Source organism: Bicyclus anynana, chromosome 15, assembly GCF_947172395.1.
Source record: "Bicyclus anynana chromosome 15, ilBicAnyn1.1, whole genome shotgun sequence".
Classification (NCBI taxonomy): domain Eukaryota; kingdom Metazoa; phylum Arthropoda; class Insecta; order Lepidoptera; family Nymphalidae; genus Bicyclus; species Bicyclus anynana.
The window spans coordinates 11443437-11467713 of record NC_069097.1 but is presented as its reverse complement, the minus strand read 5'-3'; the positions used below and the strand labels follow the sequence as shown (position 1 = coordinate 11467713).

At 33.7% G+C, this 24277-nt stretch overlaps 4 protein-coding genes across 6 annotated transcripts; 3 read left to right on the top strand and 1 right to left on the bottom strand.

The window, feature by feature from the left end:
- Window positions 1-864: 864 nt before the first annotated feature.
- LOC112057015 (zinc finger protein ZFP2) lies at window positions 865-6819 on the top strand. Its single transcript, XM_024097501.2, has 5 exons — window positions 865-1265; window positions 1530-1785; window positions 2692-2939; window positions 4099-4150; window positions 5564-6819. The coding sequence occupies exons 1-5, from the start codon at window positions 1071-1073 to the stop codon at window positions 6721-6723; spliced, it is 1911 nt and encodes a 636-aa protein (XP_023953269.2). The 5' UTR covers window positions 865-1070; the 3' UTR covers window positions 6724-6819.
- Window positions 6820-7220: 401 nt separating this feature from the next.
- LOC112054166 (gastrula zinc finger protein XlCGF71.1) lies at window positions 7221-12491 on the top strand. Of its 2 annotated transcripts, none has more exons than XM_052885795.1 (3): window positions 7221-8870; window positions 10082-10133; window positions 11095-12491. In XM_052885795.1, the coding sequence occupies exons 2-3, from the start codon at window positions 10091-10093 to the stop codon at window positions 11829-11831; spliced, it is 780 nt and encodes a 259-aa protein (XP_052741755.1). In that variant the 5' UTR covers window positions 7221-8870; window positions 10082-10090; the 3' UTR covers window positions 11832-12491. The 2 variants fall into 2 exon arrangements, with proteins under 2 accessions (XP_052741755.1, XP_052741756.1); XM_052885796.1 differs by lacking the exon at window positions 7221-8870 and adding an exon at window positions 8885-9839.
- A 1134-nt stretch (window positions 12492-13625) lies between these two features.
- Window positions 13626-19636, top strand: LOC112054164 (methyltransferase-like protein 22). 2 transcript variants are annotated; one of them, XM_024093847.2, is made up of 7 exons: window positions 13626-13710; window positions 13785-13857; window positions 14304-14382; window positions 15010-15120; window positions 15717-15908; window positions 17523-17690; window positions 19310-19636. In XM_024093847.2, the coding sequence occupies exons 3-7, from the start codon at window positions 14304-14306 to the stop codon at window positions 19597-19599; spliced, it is 840 nt and encodes a 279-aa protein (XP_023949615.2). In that variant the 5' UTR covers window positions 13626-13710; window positions 13785-13857; the 3' UTR covers window positions 19600-19636. The 2 variants fall into 2 exon arrangements, with proteins under 2 accessions (XP_023949615.2, XP_052741754.1); XM_052885794.1 differs by lacking the exons at window positions 13626-13710; window positions 13785-13857 and adding an exon at window positions 14141-14221.
- Window positions 19637-20653: 1017 nt separating this feature from the next.
- Window positions 20654-24013, bottom strand: LOC112054170 (uncharacterized). Its single transcript, XM_024093854.2, has 4 exons — window positions 23684-24013; window positions 22048-22511; window positions 21500-21668; window positions 20654-20886 (listed from the first exon to the last, which is right to left on the bottom strand). The coding sequence occupies exons 1-4, from the start codon at window positions 23763-23765 to the stop codon at window positions 20654-20656; spliced, it is 948 nt and encodes a 315-aa protein (XP_023949622.2). The 5' UTR covers window positions 23766-24013.
- Between the last annotated feature and the right edge of the window lie 264 nt (window positions 24014-24277).

Below are 24277 nucleotides of genomic sequence, written 5' to 3'. Positions count from 1 at the left end.
ATCATAAATATTTTCTTGTAAGTTTCTTTGTGTATTAAACCTACAGCTTTAACAACTAATATGGTTTTCCCATAATAATATTGCTAAAAAATAAATCTCACTCTCAATCGTCAATCGATATAAGGCTCAAGTTAGTAAACGGCCTAAAGATAGTGTCTTTCTTTCTTCCCTCTACGGTAAACAAGATCCATAGAATTAGTATTAGAGAACCGGGAACTGAAACTTTCCACAATCGGAAAACTTCCACAGACCTCAAATAAGCGCGGCTGGATTGCGTTTAACGCGTGTCGATGTAAGACGATCCATATCGTTATACCAAAGGATCGAAAAGTTGTCATCGATATTTTTTCATTTCGCGAAAAACAGTCACAATGGACGGTATACATGTTAAAATTTATTTTCGTATAATTTCTTATCAATATTTTAGATGAAAAATACTTGAAAATCAACATTTTCAGCCTATTATTTTATAGAATGACTATTAATTATAAATTACATTAAATTATAAATTCGTTTTGTAGCATAAATTGATCGATGGGACGTCACTACACTTTCGATAAATTTTCAAATAAAGTATTTTGTAAATATGACCGAGAGAACTATGACCGAGGGAAAGATGTTATAGCATCGACGTTGCTATACGAAAAAAAATAGTATTTATTTAATGTTAAAATAAACCTAATATATACTAATTACAATTAGTATATATTATAATTGTGTTGTTAATTATCAGTGATAAAATTATGATGTTACCCAAAATCAATGTTGGGTTTGTGATGAATAATCTTTGGCATTAAAGATAGTGATTAACGAACATTGATGTTAAGCTTTCGATTATGGCATCGATGTCAACGTTGATGTTTTTCAGTTACCGATCTTGGTTCCTTGGTCGTGACGTCGCCGTTTCGTAAGCAAACTGACAGCTGATTGTTGTGAATTGTGATTCGGGTTACTCAAGTCAGTAGAAAGAATAAAGATTAAATAAAATACTCTTAATATTTTCTCATGCTATAAATTATTCTTATTTGTTTGTTCTTCGCTTTCATTTGTATTTTAAATTTTTTATTATAATGATGAATCCAAATGTGTATCGGTGGTGTGCTGTTCCTGAATGTGGTAATACATCTAAAAAATCGCCGAATAAGCTTTTTATTCATGTTCCAATGAAGAAAAAAATTAGAAATACGTGGTTAGAATCTGCAGGGCGAGATCCAACAACTATATCTCCAAATTCCGTACTATATTTTTGCGAAGACCATTTCGATGTAAGTACTAATAAGTATATGTAATTACCACAGAATAGAACATACAGCACTTTAGAACTATATATATCCGTTTCCGTTGGATGTGATATCTGATCTCGTACCAATTACAAAAACGAGTCAACATATTTTTCAAATTTTTAAATGAATATAACCTGTATGGTTGAGAATATCGGTGTTTTAAAACCTCATAAATTTAAATTGTGAACAATACTATATGAAGACTTACACCTATTAAACATTTACCAAAAATGTTATCTTTTGCAGTTACCAAATGATATGGAGAACTATGTTAGGTATTGTGTTATGGGCGCTGCTTCACAAGTTCGTATGAAGCCAGGATGCATTCCTAGGAAGTACGAGTGTCAGCCAGATAGAAGAAAACGTACTTCCAACATTACACAACGACCGTATGCTATTAAAAAACAACGTAGAGCGCTAATTGAAGAGTGTGAAAAAGATTTGACAGAGGCTACATCTACAAAACAGTTGGAAACTATTGGCATTTCATCAAAAAGTTCAGGTTCATAGTAGTTTTCTTTATAATATAAAAAAAAAATAACTAAATCATTGGTTCCGCTATGTAGCTTTGGAACACAAGATCCTAGATGACAGAAATTCTGATTTTATTTTTCTTTTAAAAAATTTTCAGTAAAAATTCTTAGATCAGTGTTAGAAGTTTGGTGATGTTACGGTCCTATGCCTCAGAGCATGCTAAGGTCTGAACAGTACAAGATTAGCCATTTAATTAAATCAGTGCTCATCTATAATAACTGCCTCATTGGTTCAGTGGTTAGCTGATTCAGCTAAGGGTAATCAGGTCCAGAGTTTGAATCCTGGGCCAAGCCAAAAAAAAATATTGGGATTTTTCTTATTAGAAAAATCTGCCTTTGACAGTATGTAATGCCGGTTAGTCCTGCATATGATATGATCTTTCACCAATCTGCATACATGGTTAATCTCACCACGATACTGGCCACCATGGCTGCTAAAAGAAAAAAATTTAAACAGACAGTGTTCCAATTTTTTTGGACCTTAGGCCACATCTACACTTACCATCAGTGGTCGAGTGCAATTACATTATTTAGCTTTATCACAAAAATTCTATATGATTATTTCGAAAATTAGGCAGCTAAAACGTTATTCTAAACCACCAATAGTAGACCAAAGTAATCATATATACTAGCGGACGCCCGCGACTTCGTCCGCCCTTTGACCTCCTTATTCCAGCCCTACCGCAAAATCCGATCTTAGTGGATACCTACTAACTCTATACTACCTCCCTGCCAAATTTCATCTTTATAAATCAAGGAGTTTCGAGATTTTGTGATGACCTTTTGCATTTATATATTAAGATAGGTTGCTGTTATGTATTCAAAAATTCATGTACCAGATTACTATTCCTAACATTTGAAAAACTTTTAAACAGGACAATCCAAGGACTCTAGTTCAAACAACATGGAGAATACTATTGATGATTGTGATGACAAAAAGAATATAATACCATTGGTACCCAAAGAAGAGGTGTCCAGTCTAACAGATGAAGACATGGAAGAGTCAAAGTGTTACATAGAAGTGAAGATAGAGCCGTGTGAAATCTCTGAACCACAACAAGAGACAACCATTTTCACAGAAACAAAATGTATGTCAACAGGACATAAACTTATAGAAATTAAAGTAAGTATATTTTCAAGTATTAGTTTTAATTTATTTTAATTTTATAGGTTTAATTAATTTATTTATTTTAATTTAGTTTAGTTGTAACTTTTGTATTTTAATACATTTTTGATTCTTACAATATATAAAATTTTCAATATATACAAGTATATTTACATCTTGAGCGTTATCTTCAACATATAAATATATATATATGAATTCATGCAATATATAAAATGGCAAGAGTTGTAAAGAGAGAAATTTATAAAAATATGAATTTTGACTGTGCATAGTCAGTAGTCAGTCAGTCATATTTGAGAATTTAATTTATGCGGTTTTAAAAGAAGGTGTGATTGTAATATTATTAATGTCAGAAATGAAAATAAAATTATTGCACACCACACTAGGTCATACAAAAAAATTGTAATTCTATTAAGGGGAATTACATACATAGGCTTCTACTCGTATCTTTAACTGACTGCATCGTCACTTGTAACTAACAGTCTAAGAGGGCTTACTTGTCATAGAATATATAAAAAAATGAAAGATTATAATTTTTTTTTGTTTATTAAGGAAAACAAACAGCTTAACATATTACTTAAAATTAAACTTATATAGTTGTTGACATTAAGCCAGTGAAGTTTTCACATATAGATTGAGAAATAATTACAATAGTACATAAATAATAATATAATAGATACACTTGGTTTTTTATTTTGGCTTGTATGCATTTGTCTAAGGTAAGGCAACACCACAAAGTACATCTGCAATCAGAAAACGAATTAATCACATTTCCTGAGTGCAGACGCAAACCCAAAACCTATAACAATATGATATAAATACATCAATGTGTTGTTATTTCTTATTATATTTATCACAAGATCTCTGCAAGAATTTGTTTTTGCAGTAATTGAGATAAGCTTGTGATAGTTGAAATGTATTGTACTGCCGACATTTTCTCATTGATGGTTTAGGTACATTATATTTAATTTTATTTAATAAATTAGGACAGTCGATCATACCATTAACTAATTTATAATATCATGTCGAGATATGCCGGAAAGGGGACCCCACAAAGTGGGACCACACTAGGCAGAAGAAGAAGAAAGAAGATTACCATACATTAAAAATAGGGTCAGTACATAATAAATAGGTAAAAATAATGATAATTTGATTCTAGGTGGAGCCAATGGATGAAATTCCTGCTCCAGAAGAAAACTCAGTAACTTTGGGTAAGTGCAGATACTTAATTGATCATGACTTTATGACATACTTCTTTCAGGTTATTCATCATCATCATCAACAACCCATACTCGGCTCACTGTTGAGCACGAGTCTCCTCCCTTTATTTACTTTTTTTATAGTATTTACACAAACAGTTTCCCGATGACGACTATGTTGTATCACGTAATACATTTTTTAGCCGTGTTTTATATATAATTAATATGAATAACACTCACGATAGTTTAAATTCTATAAAGACATCTATTTGAAGTAATTTGAAATGACTATTCCCACACAAAATTAAAGACATTTTGACTATTCTTTGTTCTCTTTAGTTTTTAACTTGTGTATTTAGTAGAGTCCGACCGAAACTGGTTTTCTCGCCAAAACCGAAACTGAATATTCGGCCGTGGCTTCAGTTTCGGCCGAAACCGAAACTCACGTGGTCAAGTAAAAAAATCTTGAAAATACTGAAGTTTTATGCATTTTACCCATTATTCTGCATTAATTAGGACATAAAATGAAAACAGTATATTAAGTTCGTTATAATTTATTTATTTAACATAATATAAAAAAAATATTATTAATATTTTTATTATTTTTTCAAATGAAGTTCTCATTGCAAAATAATTACGAGTTATCAATAATGAAATCATTATTTGTTACTGTTTCATTAAATACTAAGTATTGGTATTTTGATATCTTATTAATTACCTAATACTTTGTTTTTTCTCTGTATTTAGAAGAATAAAAAAAACAGTTTCATCAAAAAATAATCTCTAAAGAATATTTGCGTCGGGCGATAAAGCACTGAGTAAGTTTTGTTGGTACATATAGAGCTATCCGAACGGGTTCCGACATTAGGGTAGTTGACTAAAATTTAATATAAACAATATTATTTTCGTGTACTACATGGATTAAAGTCCGAAATATATCGATATCAATTATTAAAAGTAAAGTAGTTCTTATAAAACTTTATTTAAATAAGACGTACTTTTTCAAATTTTCCCAGCGTCCAAAACGCTGTCGTCCATTTTGTGACGTCACTAACACTTGAGCTACATCGAACTAATTGTTCACTAATATTTTTGTCAAACGTTCCATTTGTATGGGATTTATTAAAGTGACGTCATGAAACAGTTGAAATATATAACTCGTGGCCGAAAAATGGAAAAATGGACCCCTATAAGAACACTTTGTTGTCCGCCTGTATGTCTAGACCCTTTTTCTCGGGAATGGAGGTATCGAGTTCAACTTAAACCATCTACTACTCGGGTATAAAGTCCCTTGAAAATAAATACAATGGCAATGTTGCCACAATCTAAAGTTACATTACCGTCTACTTGCAATTAAATCGCATCGAAGTAGCGTGGTTCGTTAACTACTAGGTACTCGTATAATTAGATTTTTTATTTTTTCAGACGATCCTCTGCCGAAGGTCCAGTATCCTGAAGCTATAAAGAAAAAGACACTTCACATCTGCGACTTTTGTAAAAAAGAATGTAAATCGAAGACTGCATTAACGATACATATGAGCACTCACACTGGCGAGAGACCGTATTCATGTGATGTATGTCCAAGGAAATTTACGCAAAAAAAACATTTAAAGTACCACAGAAGAACGCACACTGGGGTGGATCCCTGCTTTTGTCACATGTGTTACAGAGAGTTTGAAAATGTTAAAGGTTTGACAGAACACGTCGCAAAATTTCACACCGGAGATAAACTTCTTGCCTGTAAGCTGTGTCATGCAAAATTTACAAAACAGCATTACTTGTCTACACATATGATTAAACACTCCGCAGGTTATTCTTGTAACGAATGTCAGGCGAAATTTAAATATAAAACAAGTTTAACTTATCACATGAGGTTACATATTGAAGCGCGATATTATTTCTGCAACATTTGTTCCTCAAAATTTACGCAAAAGAGTGATTTAATTGATCACATTCAGTCTCACACTGTGGAAATTCCTTTCAGTTGTGACGAGTGTCCATTCAGAACCGCGTATAAGAGTAAATTAAAATTACATAAAAGGAAGCATACAGTTGAACTTTTTACATGCGACGTGTGTCAAGCTAAACTCAAATATAAACACCATTTAGCAGAACACATAAAAATTCACTCTGGACTCAAACCGTTTGTCTGTAGTTTTTGTAACGCCCAGTTTGCGTTAAAAAAGTATTTAGACGTCCATTTAAAGAGTCACAATCAAGGGATACGACATACATGTGAAGTGTGTCAAAAGAAATATTCAACCAAATGTTCTTTAAACGATCACATGCAAACACATTCTGAGGAAAAACCTTTTTCGTGCGGAATATGCTTTCGTAGGTTCACAGTGAGACGGTATCTGACTACTCATTTACGGACTCACGATGACAATATGAAACCACATTCATGTGGGCTCTGTGAAAAGAAATTTGTGAGCAGATGCAATCTAAATGCCCATATGGCAAATCACACTGGGGACAAGCCGCATGTGTGCGAACACTGTAGGGCAAAGTTTGCGTCAAAAAAATATTTAAATAATCATTTGCGGACGCACGGTGCTAAGAAACTTAAAGTAAAAACTAAATAAATCTTAGTACTAGATCCGGCATAAGAAATATATACCCTCATCTCTTATTTAATTGGGATAAGAAATAAATGGTGAAAATGTTCACATTGACACATAGGTTTATTTTTCAATTTAATTTAATCTCCTTCCCTAATTTTTTAATTAAAAGAATTGTACACTAGTTAATAGAATATACCCAAACAGTTGAAAAAGTTTGCCTGCTTTCACACTGCAACTGTGGGGTTGCCAGATATAAACAGTTAAGTAATGTTATTTATATAATAATTATTATATCATAACAATTATTTATACCATGATATATTTTACAATGTTTGCCCCTACTTTACAAATATATGCCTACTACATACGTTACTGTGTATCGTGTCTAAGAATAAGGATATCAAATAACCATTTCACAATATATTACAATTCGTGCGCTGTAGCATGGTGCGGATGAAGGTTGCCTTATGACTTTCATAATACTTACTATTATCGTGAATTGCAGCAAACTTTCAAGAGTGAAATGAACTGTCACCCGCACCATCCTACAGCGCACGAGCTGTAGTGCCAACTATTTACTTGTGATAAAAGAGGATGTAGGGACTGAAATTGAGAAAGGTATACTGAGGATGAACGAAAGAGGCAAATGACAATAACAAAAGGGGACAGTGAATGGAAATGTTGCAAGGGGAAGGTCAAGGAGAATCTCGTATACGAAGGAAGGCCTGCCCCTGTAGGTCGCTCACATAGGCTGATAAATAATAACACATCATTACTTTTAATTTAACTTACCCTGTAAATCAAGTAATTTGAAAATTTACTTGCTTGTTTAGTTCTGTACAGTGGTGTGAATAAGTTCTTTATCTAGGGTAAACAAATACAAATTTTCTCTCCAGTACAGGTTTGTAAGGAATTTTCCGGGTAAGCAGTGCACGTTGCATCTGTGGAGTGCACGCCAGTGGTTCTGCAGTCTACAAGATCATTTTGTCTATACATTCTACACCATAAGAAATAGCATAAACATCGCTTTCTATATTGTTGCGATGTGATGAAAGAGAGCGGACTTCAGAAGTACTTATCGCAACGCCGTTCACGGTATGTGGCACATACCGCGAACTTACTGCCTCCGACTCCGGAGGGCGTAGCTTCGAATCCGGTCCGGGGCATGCATCTCCAACTTTTCAGTTGTGTGCATTTTAAGATATTAAATATCACGTGTCTCAAACGGTGAAGGAAAAACATCTTGAGGAAACCTACACACCAGAGAGTTGTCTTAATTCTCTGCGTGTGTGAAGTCTGCCAATCCACATTTGGCCAGCGTGGTGGACTATTGGCCTAACCCCTCTCATTCTGAGAGGAGACTCTCAGAATGAGAATGAGCGCTTTACACGACGAAAACGATTACAACAATGAAACATCGATTCTATAGCAACAGTTTTTATAAACGCGTTAGATCATTGATTCTTGATCTTTGGCAGAGGGGTAACGGTTTACCAGGCAGGTCCTTTCTTTTTGATGGTCTAAGGTATAAGTGATAAAATTATCGATATTATCCAAAATCGATGTTTAGTTTGTGATTAATTTTTAATTTTGATTATATTATCGAACATCGATACATCGATATTTATTAATCTGTGCACTTGACAGCTGAGCTGCTTAGTTGTGTACTCCTGAGTAAATATGTTCCTTGGTTGTGTATGTGTTCCTTAGCCATAGAGTACATTGAATATAGGGTATCCTTAGCTCATCATCAAATCAAAACATTAAAGAATATTTTCAATAATATCTCTTGCTCTAAGTTAATCTTAATTCATAATTCTTATTTGTTTGTTATAAAGTTCGCTCGTGTGTGTATCACGCTTGAGAAGATTGATTTTGAACAACCTGTGTGTGGATCAAGCTTCTAAAGATTGATTTCATACTCATATCATTTTGACCTTTTTTTTGTTGTTTTAACCTATTCTTGTCACACTCTAACTTATTTCACATGTAGTAAAAAGAACAAGGATGGCATATAATCACTCATAACCTGTACAAAACACGTGTTGAAGTGTTACATAGAAGTGAAGATAGAGCCGTGTGAAATCTCTGAACCACAACAACAAGAGACAACCATTTTCACAGAAACAAAATGTATCTCAACAGGACATAGACTTGTAGAAATTAAAGTAAGTTTTAATTTATTTTAATTTTATAGATTTAGTTATAACTTTTGTGTTAATATAAAATGGGACCTAAAAAAGGGAGTTTAAAGAAATTAAAATGATCATTGTGCATAGTCAGTACATATTTGAAAATTTAGTTTTATGTTCATAAAAAAGCAAGCAATTTTAAAAGAAGATGTGATTGTTATAATATTAATGTCAGAAATGAAAATAAAATTGTTGCACACCACATTAGGTTATACAAAAAATTAGTAACACTTTTAAGGGCAATTGCATATCTTTTTATAATAAACTCCCTAAAAAATGTCTCTCATAAAGTTCAAAGTTTTTATTAAACAAAAACTTAGAGAACAAGCTTCGTATTAAACACATTGTAGCACTATAGGATTGTGCACTTAGTTCTAGACACAAAAGACATTCAATAATTTGTTGTCTTGAATTACATTATTTAATTTTAATGGTAGATTACTTTGACCATCTCTTTGGTGCAGTAGGTAGTTCTGTGGTTCTCAACAGAGGGGTCCTGGGTTTGATATTTTCTACATTGGCTAAGGTCAGGTCTCAATTCCTTCTGCCATCTCTAGGGTACCATTCCGTCACCAGTCTGCTCCACTTCCCCCAGAAGGAATCGGGGCAAACAGTTCCTTAGATGGGAGGATGACTTAAAACTCACAGCAGGTCCAAACTGGAGAAGGGTCGCATTAGAGAGAGAGCAGTGGAAGTCGCTGGAGGAGGCCTATGCCGAAAGGCACACTATGTTAAGAGATATTCTTTAAAAAAAAAAAATGAAAACAAAGTGTATTTTATATAATATTGTAATTTCTTAACACAGAATAAAGGGCTTATTATTATTATTATTATTATAAGGTCAGGTCTGGTGGTAGGTTTCGGCTGTGGCTGGTCACTCTACTGGCAAAGACGTATCACCAAGCAATATAACGTTGATATGATGCTGCATAGAGACCGTCAGAGGTATGGGTAGATTAAGCTTGTATGTTTCTAAGTAAGCGTGCTTCTATCTTTGACTGATTGCATCTTCACTTGTAATTAACCGTCAAGGACTTGTCATAGAATAAAAAAAAACGAAAGATTATGTTGAGATTATGCCGAAAAGTAGACACCACTAGGCAGAAGTAGAAAAAAGATTATCATGTTTTTGCATTAAAAATTAGAGCCAGTACAAATAGGTAAAAATAATGATAATCTAATTCTAGGTGGAGCCAATGGATGAAGTTCCTGCTCCAGAAGAAAACTCAGTAACTTTGGGTAAGTGCAGATACAGATCATGACTTTATGACATACTTCCTTCAGTTAATTCATCATTATCATTAACAACCTATGTTTGGCTCACTGTTGAACCGAGTCTCCTCCCAGAATTAAACCCTGACGCCTTTGTACACCATGGTGGCCCAATGCAGTTTGGCAGACTTCACACACATAGAGAATTATGAGAATTCTCAGGTATGCAAGTAAATTAGCTTCTCTTAATTATTTGCATAGTATTTGGTAAATTCTTGATTGGGACTCCAAACTCTAGACATCATATTTAAATTTACAGTAGAGACTGGCGTATAATTGGCATTTAAATAATGGGAAATCTGGTTAATTTAATTCATGATATAAAAAAATGTACATAGGTACTATATTATTTACTACTACATTTTCAAGTTAGTTTACTATTGTATACTATTGCGTTGTTGGTTCAATTCTCTGAAGTGATTAAAAATCGAAATTTGAATAGAACCATCTACTTTTTGATCTCATCTACTTACCAAATAACTATGTTTTCTCAAATGTTTATAATTATTTACACGATACCAAAACACAATCTATCTTTTTAAAAATTTTTGTCAGTCTGTCTGTCTGTTTGTCTGGGCCAATCCTTGGAATTACTGAACCGATTTGAATGGGACTTACGCTGGTAGATAGAGAACTATAGGCTACTTTTTTTACTTACTTACTTTTTTATACTACTAAAAGTTTTTTTTTTTTAATGAGAAATTGAAATTGGGTCCATTTCAATTTAGGCCTTTCTGAAATTTAAAAATATACTTGTATTTTTAAACATTGCTGCATTAAGTAGTTCAAAATATAAATGGCGGAAATATTGCAATTAGGGTGTAAAGGCAGCCTAATCCCTCACAGAAATTTAAGAGTATGAAATGTATGGAATCAGAAGTTTTTTCATGTATCTCAAAATTTCTTCTCATTCAAATTTATCTTTCAGCCTCCACCATACCGAAGAAAACAATGCAGAAGGAACACACTGGTGCCACAAAGAAAACACATTCGTGCAATGTTTGTGACTATAAATGTAAATTTAAAAGCGTTCTACTTGTACACATGAGAACTCACACAGGCGAGAAGCCTTTTTCATGTCACCTATGTCAGACTAAATGTGCGCTTCAAAGTAGTTTCACAAAACACATGAGAAAACATTCTGGAGAGACACCATACTCCTGTAAACTATGTCAGCAAAAGTTTAAACAGCACAGCCATTTATATAATCATATGAAAATACATAATGGCGAGAGATCTTTTTCGTGTGACATATGTCAATCCAAGTTTACAAAAAAATATCATTTGATCAATCACATGATGATTCACACTGGTTTAAAGCCTTATGTTTGTGATATATGTCACATTAAATTTGCAATGAAATCTAATTTGACCACACATATGAGAACACACACTGGTGAAAAACCTTTTCTTTGTAACATATGCCATGAGAAATTTACACTTAAAAAGTCTTTGACTAAACATATGTTACTTCATATTGGCAAAAGACCATTTTCTTGTGCTTTATGTCCTAAAGAGTGCAGCACAAAATACAATTTGAGTGTCCACATGAGAACTCATACTGGCGAGCAACCATACTCTTGTGGTCTATGCCAGAGGAAATTTACGCAGAAAAGTCATTTAACTTTTCACATGAAGGATCACATGCGTGAATCGCCTAAATGAGAAAAAAAGTTTGAGTTTTTATCTGATTTAGTTGAACAAATATATCAACTATCTATACTTATAATAAAACTGTTACAGGTCTAATTCTGTACATTGAAGATATTTTGAAAATTTTAGTTAGATGGCATTAAAAGGGGTTGAAAGTTTTTATGGATAGACCTTCATTTTTCAAGTTATATTTGTAAAAATTGGTGTGTGTACTATCACGTCAAAAAATACTAAACTAAAGTAAAATAAATTTAGAAAATGTGTAATTATGATATCAAAACTTGCATAAATCATAAATAGCTTTTGAAGATACTATGATAAAAGCCGAATTATTAGATATCGCCAAAAAAGAAAAAAAGACCCATTAACGAACGATCATTGAAGAAATGGCAAAGGGGTATAACAATTTTAAGACTGCCCCCTTACCATTGTGAACTCAATCCGATTAAATTGATCTGTGCTCAGGTAAAGGGGCATGTCGCTAAAAATAATAAGACATAAAAAGTTAACGATGTCAAAAAACTATTTGAAGAAGGTTTTTGGCTGGTAACGCAGCGATGGATTAGCTGTATATAACGTGTTATCAAAATGGAAAATGAGATGTACCGTCTGGGCTGGATTTTTAATTGAAGTTGGTAATGACTCTGAATAAATATAATATAAAAAATTGAATAGCTTTTTTTCATTACCTTGAATGTCTAATTGCCCAAACGCCCAATTGCCCAAATGCCCAATTTCCCCATTGCCCATGGTCAGCTAATTGTTACAAAAAATGTAAACTTAACTTAAATGACACTAAAAGAAAAAAAGTACAATAACAAAAGTTCGAATTATACGTTTTTACATATTATACGTTAACAATTTACTTTATACTATCCAATTATTAATATTTTGCGAGAAATACTATATTGTAATTGAATTATGAATACATTGGTAAAATCGTGAATTAGTTAAATATTTTCATCAATAATAATTATTTCAATGAAATGGACATTATTTTATTAATTTTTTGGTCCATATCCAACAAATCGATACTAAGCAATCATTTAATTCCTGAGTATCGATTATGAGACGTCCCTATTTACTGCATATAAAAATCAGGAACCATTGAAACTCCGTAAAAAAAAACTATAACTTAAAAAATAATGAAATGAGTTTTGTTTTACAATAGTACTGAGGACTCTGAATTAAGTTTGAAAAACTGTATCTCAGGAACATCGCTTAGGATTAATAGAAATTAAGATACGTACGTATCTATTAATCTGTGAATAAGACTAACATGCATGTAGAAGTAAGTGTGTATATGTGTATGTGTCTGTGGTGGTGGTGCGTGTGTGTTTCAGCGTTAACCGCCACGGGTCAAACTCCAAATCAGCTACCGCACCTACCTATTAAAAAATGAGATATAGATTATTTCAGAAACTAAATATCGCAGGCTCCCCGTCTAATATTATAAATTGACATTGTCTAATATTATCAAAAATCGTTTGTGATCGACTAAAATACTAAGGTAATCCGAACTATAATAATATATTCATTGCCTTTGTTAAAGCATGCAGTATTTTAGTGGAGTACGAACGATTTTTGGGTGGTAAATCCAAAAATTGTTCGTACTCGACTAAAATACTATAGTAGTCTGTACGGCCTTTAAATGACAATGATAATTGGATATTTGGCAGCGGGCACCTCAGACGAATTATCCGAGGCTTGTTGTCATGATTGATTGTTCAATAGGTCTGTGAAGTTAAATGTCAATGTCAGTGTGATGTATGTCATTGTCATACATCACACTGACATTGACACTTGACAGTCTATTTTTGCAGTTGGTCGAATTAATTATGTTTGAAATCATAGAATAGAAGATAAAAAATAATAACAAAATCAATTCAGGGTCAGGGACACTTTAATAATGTGCTAAATTGTATTCACCTTTCTACCTAATACAGTCTAATATTCATTTTACAGAATTTGCGCCGTTTAAAGGGTATTTCATGAAATACATTGAATTTAAAATGTTTACGAAATAATTAATATAACTGTAAGTTTTAATTTAAGTTTTATTTAAAGTACACAGTAATATTTTACCAGCATTAACTAATCCATACTATACGTAATATGTAGATTTTTTATTGTACATACATATTTATATGTTTTTTTTTTCGCTAAGTATTTAAATGTTATAAAAGATCATCAGTTATGTGTACCTATCATATAAATTAATAAGTCTCAGTAGAATTGGCGAATCACTGTAGACGACCTTCACGCATCAAACCAAAGAAATAATTTTAGAATTTTAAAATTTGGATGTTATCCAATTTTTAAGTCTGAATGCTCACAAAGTTCAGTAATGTGCTATTCTTCAAACACAATATTACAAAGCTGTGTATGATAAAATATTTAAGGTTCATATTTATTAATTTTTTGTCCAACTAGAAATCTAATTGCTTGATAATTTTTTAATATTCAGTTGTTGTGTCTCTTCAGATGCCAGAATATACAGTAACTTCAGAAATATACACAGAATATGATTATAAAACTTGTTTAAAGGCAAGTAGAGAAGGAAGTAAGTGCACTATTGGTAATAGTTTTTACAGTTCAAACTTCTGTAGGCCCAGCATGCAACAACATAACTTGTGAAGTGAAAAAGACATTGTAAACCAAATAGCAGCAATAGTTGATATTCTTTGCTATCAGTTATTAAAAAAAAAAATTACCAGAGAGCTTATCATACAATTCCACAAAAATATATCTCACAAAGATAGAAAACTGGAAATATCTCTATCACTTTCATTGTGTTAAGATGAAAGAGACAATACTGGGACTACTCTGCCACTATTAGTGAATATTTTGTCTTGTACTTTTCAGAATTTTTTGGTTGCATGCTAGGCATACTAGACTGACTACTTAGCATACTTTCTGAGGCATGGGAATGTTACACCACTTCCACTACAATTTCATACCTTTGGTCTGTTACTAAAAAATATTGAAAGAAAGTAAAAGAAAATTATAACCCAACCTAAGATCTCATGGCCCAAAGTTATATAGGTTTACTACAATTAGGCAGACAGAAATGAGGGTCTACATGTTGAGTTGAGATCTTAGACACTTTTAGGTTTATTGGACAGAATATACTAATTGCATTTGAGCCACATCATGCACCCATATCACATAACATAAATTTCAATTTCAGATGTTGTATCCGAGTTCCCTTTTTTGCTGCCTAAAGGAAAAAATGTAGTAAAGTTTGATGCCGACAATGATTTAGATATAGACAGGCCGCAGAAGGAGATCATAAAAATAGGTAAAGTAAATGAAATAAAAAATCAAAAAGGATAAAAAAACAAGTAATGATATTATTAATTTATTATGCAAAAACCTGCTCATGACTAAGGGCTCTGTATGGGTTCGGTTAAATATCTATAAGATTCTTTATATATTTTATTAACTGCTATGCAAAAAGAGGGGTGTTATAAGTTTGACGTGTCTGTCTGTCTGTGCCACCATAGCTCCCGAATGGAAGAAGCAATTTTAATTTATTTGTTTTGTATGAAAGGAGATTTATGTGCGGCTTAGACATGTTTGATGAAAATCAGTTGAGCCGTTCCAAACTTCTGGGGTTAAAGTGAGTAAAAATAACAGAATGTCAGCAAATGTACTCAAGTAGGGTCTCAAATGAAAGCACACTGAAAGAGAATATTGATGACTTGACCGAGAGTGTAATTAATAATTTCATGGTCTATGGTTTCAAAATTTTCAATTTTATGTTATGGTTTTACAAATTTTTGAAATATGTATCTACAGACCTACATTTGCACACAATACATATTATGCAGATAAATAAGGCCGCCTTTGCATGCCTATATTTGTTGATATACAATTTGCATATGTTTCTTTCAGAGCACAGTTCCAAAACAAATATATCATTAGTTGGTTTGCAAGTGTGGCGAGGTGCATTCCTATTGGGAGACTTGCTCATACACTTGGGCCATACTGGAGGCCTTACTGATAAGACTGTACTGGAACTCGGAGCTGGTACTGGCTTGACAAGTTTTGTTGCAGCTATTTACGCTAAAAAAGTTATTTGTACAGGTAAATAAGTCTAAAAGTAAAACAGCCCTATTCAATGTGTACTGTTTACCAACAAACAAATTGAAAATTAGGATATAAATTGCTAGTTATTTCACAACTAACAATAATTATAAATAACTTGTTCTTAAATAAATTCGTTAGATAAGATTAGAACAATTACATACAGTTAGATAAGATTAGAACAATTACATAGTTGCAAACAATACATAACTTTAAATAAATAAGTTATGAAATGACAAGCGTTTTTTATCTTCATTTGAAATTTGTTATTGTCTCTCATTTATTAATTTACCTTTTTTTTAATTTTTAACAATGTTAATATAAAAATATAATGGGTCATTCCACGTCAAATCGACCAATAGTTGGACTCGACCCCTTTCGATTTGGATAAATTTTGGTCAGAAGTTTTCTTTTATCCTATAACGAAATTCTGCCGAAGAAAAAAAATTAAAAATTTTTTTTCAAAAGTTATGCAAAATCCAAAATTTCACTATTTTCCATATTTTTTAAATTTATGTTTTAAAAATCTCGAAAACTATTGCAATTAAAAATATCGCTTATGGTAAACTTCAAAGGGGATACTTGGGGCTATTAAAAAAAAAAATTCCAAAAAAAAATTTTGAAAAATCTCCTTTGTGAAATTTTGAATTTTTGAAAATTGTCAAAATTGACCGTCGACAATAAATTTTTGGCTCAAATTTTTTTGTGTACTACCTTGTACCAATCTTAAAAGATCCTGAAATTTTTGGAACTGTGTTTTTTGTTTTTTCAAAAATATGAATTTTTGAAATTTGTTAAAAAAAAATTTTTTCTTAAATTTTTTTTTTTTTTAATCAGTTTGGCGAATCGCGTAATTTTGATATTTTGAACAGTTGAAATTTCATTTAGTGGCATAATGATGAGAAAAAAAACATTAATGACATTTTTTGGGATCATTTTCAAAATAAAACTCGTAAAAAAAATGATACTGACACCTGTATTATCATTTGATGTTAAAGTAGAAGAAGTGGTGACATCTGTGGCGTGACGTTTGAATCTTTACGTGTAAGATAAAGTTAACCTTTCTGATTTTTATTTCGAAGACAGTCATCATTCTAAGTAAGTGTCTAGAAATAACTCTTTACAAAACACTATTAAAAAATTATAAAAAAAATAAACCCTCTCGGTGCGGGACATTTGAGTGCCCAAGCAACCGGTGGTCAGGGCTCTAGAGTGAACACCTCCTCACAATACGCGCCATCTCAAGAATCACTGCCTTCTGTATCCGACTCTTGATCCAACAGTTAAGTGAAAGCTTCTTAGGGTGTTGGTCGAAGCTTTTCGCTATAAGACCATTGACTGAAACAACTATCGGAACAATAATAGTTGACTCAACATTCCACATAGAGGTGAGCAAGGTCCAAGTATTTTGATACTTTTTCCTTTTCAGCTTTAACCAGATTATCGTCATGTGGAACAGTGATATCAACAATTATTACACGGCGCATCGACCGGTCAACTAGCACTATATCAGGTCTATTGGCAACAATATACCTGTCAGTGATAATCGTTCGCAGTAGAGCAATGCACTGCTATTATATTATATATTAATCAAATCTACATTTATTGTTACAGATATTGATTTAGGTGGCATATTGGATTTAATAAAACTAAACGCTAAATATAATTCCAAACTGATGAAGTCGCCGTTCAAGGTGATGCCGCTTGACTTTACCAAAACAAAATGGAATCCATCTTTATTGACTGAAATAAAACAAACGGACATTATTATAGCTGCTGATGGTAACAAATATATACCTACTCTTTTAAAATATTGGTAAAATAATAAATAGACTTTAACTATAGATGTTCTATTTTCGGAAGATTGGCTTTAATTGTAGTTGTAACAGACAGATAAAAAAACTCTCTTCGTACTTCAAGGAATATTCTAAAAAATGAATTAGCCAAATCGGTTCAGCCGTTCTCGAGATTTGCGCCTAGACAAAAAACACATTTCATACATTATTTTTTATGTCTATGGATTAATTTGTCTATTGCTTAGATCCTAAATATGAACGTGCCAATCCTTGGATCAAACACTTTCATCCAGAGTAAAATTAGATTCCGTTGGTTTCCGTGGGATTTGTGTATAACAAAATTTTGCGCGAAAAAAATTTGCAGGCGTTTCCAAACCAAAGTTCAACCCTGTATGAATATTTATATATTCCTCTCTATCTTAGTTGTTTATGCGTTGCTTTATAAATGCCCTAAATTCGGCAAACAGGATTTAGCGTACCTACATAATATAGCAGGTATAGCTACTATATGCTAGATTTTAATAAAAAATGGCGGTACCTTATTTTTCGCAAGTACTAACGGTACTTTTAATGGTACCGACTACTGTCCATCTTTTTTTTTGTCTATGACCATTGACATGCGTGCTATGTAGTGGTCTACAACGATTGACACATTTATAGGCTTATAGATCGGATAATTTGCAAATGGGTGAAACTTCGTCGAGGACCGAAGCCCTGAGCCACACTGCATTGGAATTCACAGATATTGTGAGACAGATATCATGTGATTGTTTACGCCTTATTAACAAATAACACGCTTTGAGTGTTTTTGTAATGCTGAATTATTATTATTAATAATGTTTGTGTCACATTGTTTTTCGCCTTAAGAGGGTCAAAGTTTTCGTCAAATCATTCAGAATCAGTGTTTGAAGCTTATGTAACATGCCTTAATAAAATAATCAATTTGGACCAGCCTATTTGTCTAACATTTTTGATATTATCCAACGTAATGGGGTGCCTTATTTGCATTTCTTACTCTATAATAATTATACACTAATCACTTCAATACCATACGTCCAATAATCTCTCGCCCTTTGATGCTCATCGATCATCATCATCCTCATCATATCAGCCCATGGCCTTTTGTAAGGACTTCCAAGCCGCCCTACCCTTGATATCGTCAGTCCACCTGGTGATGGGTCGACCAACACTGTTCTTTCTATTGCTGGGTTCCAGAATCTTGGAACACTAACGTCCATCGGCTCTTCGAACTATGTGCCCTGTCCATTGCCACTTCAGCTTCGTGACTGGTTGAGCTATGTCGGTGACTTTGGTTCTTCTGCGAATCTTCTCATATCTGATTCGATCACGCAGAGATACTCCGAGCATAACTCGTTCCATCGCCCGCTATGTGATTCTGAGCATCCCTTCCCGAGACTTCCAAGTACCAAGTCTCAGCACTGAAGGTCATCACTGACTTTTGTCTTCAGGCACTGAGGAATCGTCCTTGTAATTTTTGCTTTAGCTTTTTAAAGCATCAGTTTAGACACACAGAGACGCGTCCTGTTAACAATAAACTACATTAAAAATTAAACTTAAAAAGTAAAGAACAATTAACATTTCCAGTAATATACGACGATGATGTAACTGCAGCGTTTATATCGACCATACAGAAAATACTAGGAACAAATCCACCGAAAACAATTTATATAGTTCTAGAAAAGAGATACGTCTTCACCATAGAGCACATGGACTCCGTTGCGCCGTGCTATGAAACATTCCTCAGTTTGCTGGACCAAGCGAAGATCCATTCCGACTGGTCAGTGGAACAGATGTCTACGGACTTTCCAAAGTATTTCACATACGACCGTGTTAAAGATTTAGTTTTGTGGAAAATTTCCTCCAAATCCAGTTGATAGAATTAAGTGTTAAATAAATCTGTTATTTTTTATCCATGCTGTTTTATTTTCTTTTCAATTTAATTATACGTAGGTACAAAAAAAAACATACGTAGATACAGAAGACTTGAGCATATCCTCCTTTTCAATTTTCAATTGTGTATGACAAAAGTCAATGAAGTGTCTGACACTTTTGATACTGCTTCAGAATAATGTCTATAATATATATATATAAATCAGTAATATGAATCTGAAGTGTTACCTTTCTCACCTGGTACTAGCCCAGGTATCACTGAGCAAGTTCCCAAGAAAGCACATTAGAAGCTACTGAAAACCCAAGGTTATCTTTGTGAAAATAAGCTGTTTTGTGTCAGGTCGCTCTGGGATCTTACTCTGTAAAGCTTCTTGAATAATAATACCATACCACCATAGGTAAGTAAGTACGGTAGCCAATTGTGGGGTTTGGACTGTGGTAGCTTTGGAAGATAGCAAGTTTCAAGGGTCCAAAACCTCAACCGTACACGTTAAAAACCGTACACGTATAAAGCGTATTTTTTTCAGGGCAAAATTTTGGCCTTGTAAGCTTTTGGGCTTTAGATGTGTTATAACAATCTCAGGTTTGATATATTGGTTTTTAGTTACAATACAAACACTAAAATAAAACAGCATGTTAAAATGCGAGATATTTATTTAGCTGTAAGCACATGTAATCTGATCCTGTGTTAGGTATTGTTCCCAGTTTCGCAACATGCAGAATATGGAACAGAAAAACAATGCTCCCAAAACGGCAGGATTGTGTCAAAAGTTGAAGACAATTTAGTACAACTAGGATAATTTATAGCATTTTAATAAACGTAACATTATTGGGTGTTGGGTAGTGCACGGATACCTTAATAAATAAACGAAACAAAACATCGGCTAAATAATTTAAACGTACAAATATAAAAGATATATAAATAATATATGAATTAATAATATTTCCAATAACTTAATAGTACACAGTGCTTTAGAAATCGGTGCTTTGTTATGTCACCTTTATCGCTATGTTAGGGGTATTATTCTAGACTTAAAATTACTTTTCCGAGGGCCAGAGTTCGTTGTATTTGGTTAGAAAAGTTTTCCTTAGCTCCGAGTTTCTAGCTTGTTGATCTTTCTCTTTGCTCAAGGTTTCGATGCTTTGCCCCACGCAGAGGTCGCCGGTGAAATGGATTATCAAAACTTCCGTGTTAAATGAAACGTTTTTGTCCGGTATCTGTTTTGCATAGTTCGCTTGTGCTCCGTATTCGTAAGTCGGTAATGTGTCGTCTGTTGTGAGAAAATTTTCAATCAACACATAAATAAAACTAGCGGACGCCCTCGACTTCGTCCGCGTGGAAATCAATGTAAACTTTCAACCCCTATTTCACCTCCTTCTATTTTTTTTTAGTGACAAAAAGTACCCTATGTTTTGCTCCAATGTCCCATTTATCAAACCAAAATTAATCTTGATCGGTTCAGCCGTGAAAAGGTAAGAGAGAGACAGAATTACTTTCGCATCAGTGATTAGATATCGCACAAAATAAACAAAAATGTTTTCTTAAAATAAAATATGACAGTGACTTAACATATTTGTATAGGACGTTTCCAACTTTTGGGCGCACGGGAAGTGGGAGTGAAGGGGATCATTTCTGAAGTGAAATTCTATAAGCACTTTTTTATATATTTTTTTTCGGGACCCACCAGATTGAAGTGTGATTTCTCAGGCCTACCGCCTGACTATGTTTTATACGGTGCTTATTAGTTATAAGATACTAACAACAAGATTATAAGTACCTGTTTGTCTGGGCTTATCTTTTGAGCCAACCAATTTTAATAGGACTATTCAGTGTAAGATAGAGAAGTTTATTTGGCAACATCGGTCTATGCTGCCGCCCCGTACCTGTATTAAAATCTTCACCGTCCTGAGCGGACGAGTCTCCCGTACATTCAGGACCGCATCCGCCGTCTTTTAGTATACCGCGCATTGTTGTGAGCTTGCTGATAGCCTTCTCGCCGTTTTTGCTTTGATCGTTTTTCTGCTTATCTATATTACGGAGAAATTTCTTCATCTGAAAATTGTACAAGAAATTTCTCAATAAGCGCTTTAACGTTGGAACTATACGAGCTTCTATCCAGAGTACCTAGAAAACAGAAAAGTAAAATACATATAATTTGGATTCTGAGTTCTGGATTACAAGTCAAGTTCTGACTAACTCAGAAGGTCTGAGGGTAAACCTCTTCGTTTTTTGAGAGGACGTCAAATAGTAACAATTATTGTAATCATACAATCAGATGTTTTACTCAATTCAGTCAAACCCCTTACTTTAGATATGCATTGAAGCATGTGGCCTAGAGCCTGGTCCTGTAGGTAAATGGACCGTTAAAATATGTTTATAATGGTGAAGGAAGGGTGGATAAGTAAATATGAAAAAGAATAACTGTAACTACCGTTTTCGTCATTTTCTTAGGTGAATCTTTGTAAGACATCTTCGGCTCTCCTGGATTACTGCCTATTACGTGCATCGTGTTTTTTGGCAAATCGAAATCAGAGTGTACAGATCCTGGCACTTCCGTACAATCCTTCTGCCATCCAGGACTCGTAGAAGACTTACTGTTTGTTGGAACGTAGGAAGACTTAGACGTCTCCTGCTGTGCTTTTTGCGTTTTCTTGGCTTGTTTCTTCTTTCGTACAGCAGGTTCATCGTCATTGGAAATGCTTTCGTCTGATGTGGAGGGAAACACTTGGTTCAGGCTAAGTACTTCCACGTTACATTCGTCTAGATTTGCGGGGTTTTCTGTATCTGTCACTTGGCAAAGCTGGTCGGTTGAGTGGATGCTGATAAATGACTTCTGGCCTACGCATAGGCCCGATGTCCCTTCTTCAGATAGAGATGGTTTCTTTGAAACTGTTACTAAAAACAAAATTGAAAACAGTACCTAAATTTACCTGTACCTTTTATGGTTTTTATTCGTAATAATATGATTAAGAGAGAATTTTTAAAACGGGATAATAAGTAAGACAAACGTAGAAAAATCCTGTGGCGCGCCTAGGTCTACTGAATGATTGATATTGACAAATTAGTATCATCATCATCATTATTAACAGCCGATGGACGTCGACTGAGGCCTATGCCAGGAAATGGGCCTCAGTGCATATGGAAGAGCATGGACTTCATAAATAAAAGCTGTGCAAGATAAATTCAAGACAGTATTGACTAAAATATGTACTTAGATATAATTTGTAAAGTTACCAGCATAAGTACAGCTCTCAGTTCTGTCACAATTTGTCGCATCTATAAAATAAAACAACACTTTAGTTTATTGCCTATCATGCGGCAAACTATAGGTACGATCTGTTATTGCAACATGCTGATGGAATTCGCTGGGATGTTTCGTACATTACGCAGCTATACGCCTCGTGTTCAGAGCGGACTCGAAGTTTGGCGCATGCTATATCTACTACGGTTAGCACTTAGGTAGATCGATAAAGTCCAGTGGATACGCCTTTACCTTCGATTCGGCGGGTGTAGGTACGAATTCAGTCCGGGGCATTCACCTCTAACTTTTCAGTTATGTGCATTGTAAGAAATTAAATATCTCGTGTCTCAAACGGTAAAGGAAAAACATCGTGAGGAAACCTGCATAATTTTCTTAATTCTATACGTGTGTATAGTCTACCAACTCGCATTGGGCCAGCGTGGTGTACTGTAAGCCTAACCCCTCTCTTTCTGTTCTGAGAGGGGTTAGGGAGCGATGTTTCCAACTTTTGGGCACATGCTTAACCCGGGTTGACTATTGTCATTACTGAAGTAATAACTCTATAGGCAGTTTACGTTATTTTTCGGGAAGCACCAGATTAAGTGAGATTGTGGATTACATTTAACAATTTTTTGCTTTCACACATGAGGTCCTGTAGGCCGGGGATCGGGGTCCCCGACGGTCGGGGCTAACGACAACGATACGTAGCTACGCCCCTGCCAGAACTTCAAAAAGTTTATAAAGTTTTTTTGATATTACTATCGCAAGTTCTCGGCCAATTAACTTACGAGTACGTATCATAGAAGTGTACTCTTACTCAATGTACCTTTGTTCACATATTCGTTGGTTGGTTCTACGTCTAATATACTTTTGTCGGTTAATTTGTTAACATTCCTCGAATGTGACATATTGTAACGATGAATTTCAGTTTGCTAGCTTTGTCAAATGGCTTTCCATTTTTCCTTTTTGTATGACAATTCTAATTTTAATAATTTTGTTGTTTGTTTCTACCTTTTTGATACATCGTGTGTCGACCTCGTTTACTCTGTCTTGTCTATGTTCCTTTTTACAGCTGGCGCGATTTAATTTTCGAATAACTAATAAATTATATACTTGCAAACTTAATACTTCCGGGTTAAAAATATTCTGCTCCAAGGGCCAATTTATATTTTTATCAATTTTCATTCAAATTGGCTTAGTGGTTTAGCCGTGAAAAGGCAACAGAATGACAGACAGAAATAATTAGGTACTTTCGCATTTATAGTATTAGTATGGATTTACACTAATAAATATTAAAAGAACGTCAGTTTTACAGATTTAAGCTTCAAATATTATTAAATATTAACTTCTAATATTATCAAACATTAGCTTGAAGCTAACTTGGATGAGGTACCTTCGATGATGACGCAATAAAAACAAT

Bases quoted from the DNA above. Each gene is read 5' to 3' on its own strand.
- LOC112057015 (XM_024097501.2), top strand. From the start codon at position 1,071: ATGATGAATCCAAATGTGTATCGGTGGTGTGCTGTTCCTGAATGTGGT. The intron at 1,786-2,691 runs GTTCATAGTAGT...ACTTTTAAACAG, and splicing joins CATTTCATCAAAAAGTTCAG to GACAATCCAAGGACTCTAGT. The intron at 4,151-5,563 runs GTAAGTGCAGAT...TTATTTTTTCAG, and splicing joins AGAAAACTCAGTAACTTTGG to ACGATCCTCTGCCGAAGGTC.
- LOC112054166 (XM_052885795.1), top strand. From the start codon at position 10,091: ATGGATGAAGTTCCTGCTCCAGAAGAAAACTCAGTAACTTTGG. The intron at 10,134-11,094 runs GTAAGTGCAGAT...TTTATCTTTCAG, and splicing joins AGAAAACTCAGTAACTTTGG to CCTCCACCATACCGAAGAAA.
- LOC112054164 (XM_024093847.2), top strand. From the start codon at position 14,304: ATGCCAGAATATACAGTAACTTCAGAAATATACACAGAATATGATTAT. The intron at 15,909-17,522 runs GTAAATAAGTCT...TTATTGTTACAG, and splicing joins TAAAAAAGTTATTTGTACAG to ATATTGATTTAGGTGGCATA. The intron at 17,691-19,309 runs GTAACAAATATA...TAACATTTCCAG, and splicing joins CATTATTATAGCTGCTGATG to TAATATACGACGATGATGTA.
- LOC112054170 (XM_024093854.2), bottom strand. From the start codon at position 23,765: ATGTCACATTCGAGGAATGTTAACAAATTAACCGACAAAAGTATATTA. The intron at 22,512-23,683 runs GTACATTGAGTA...TTTTGTTTTTAG, and splicing joins CAACGAATATGTGAACAAAG to TAACAGTTTCAAAGAAACCA. The intron at 20,887-21,499 runs GTACGGGGCGGC...TTCTCACAACAG, and splicing joins CGGTGAAGATTTTAATACAG to ACGACACATTACCGACTTAC.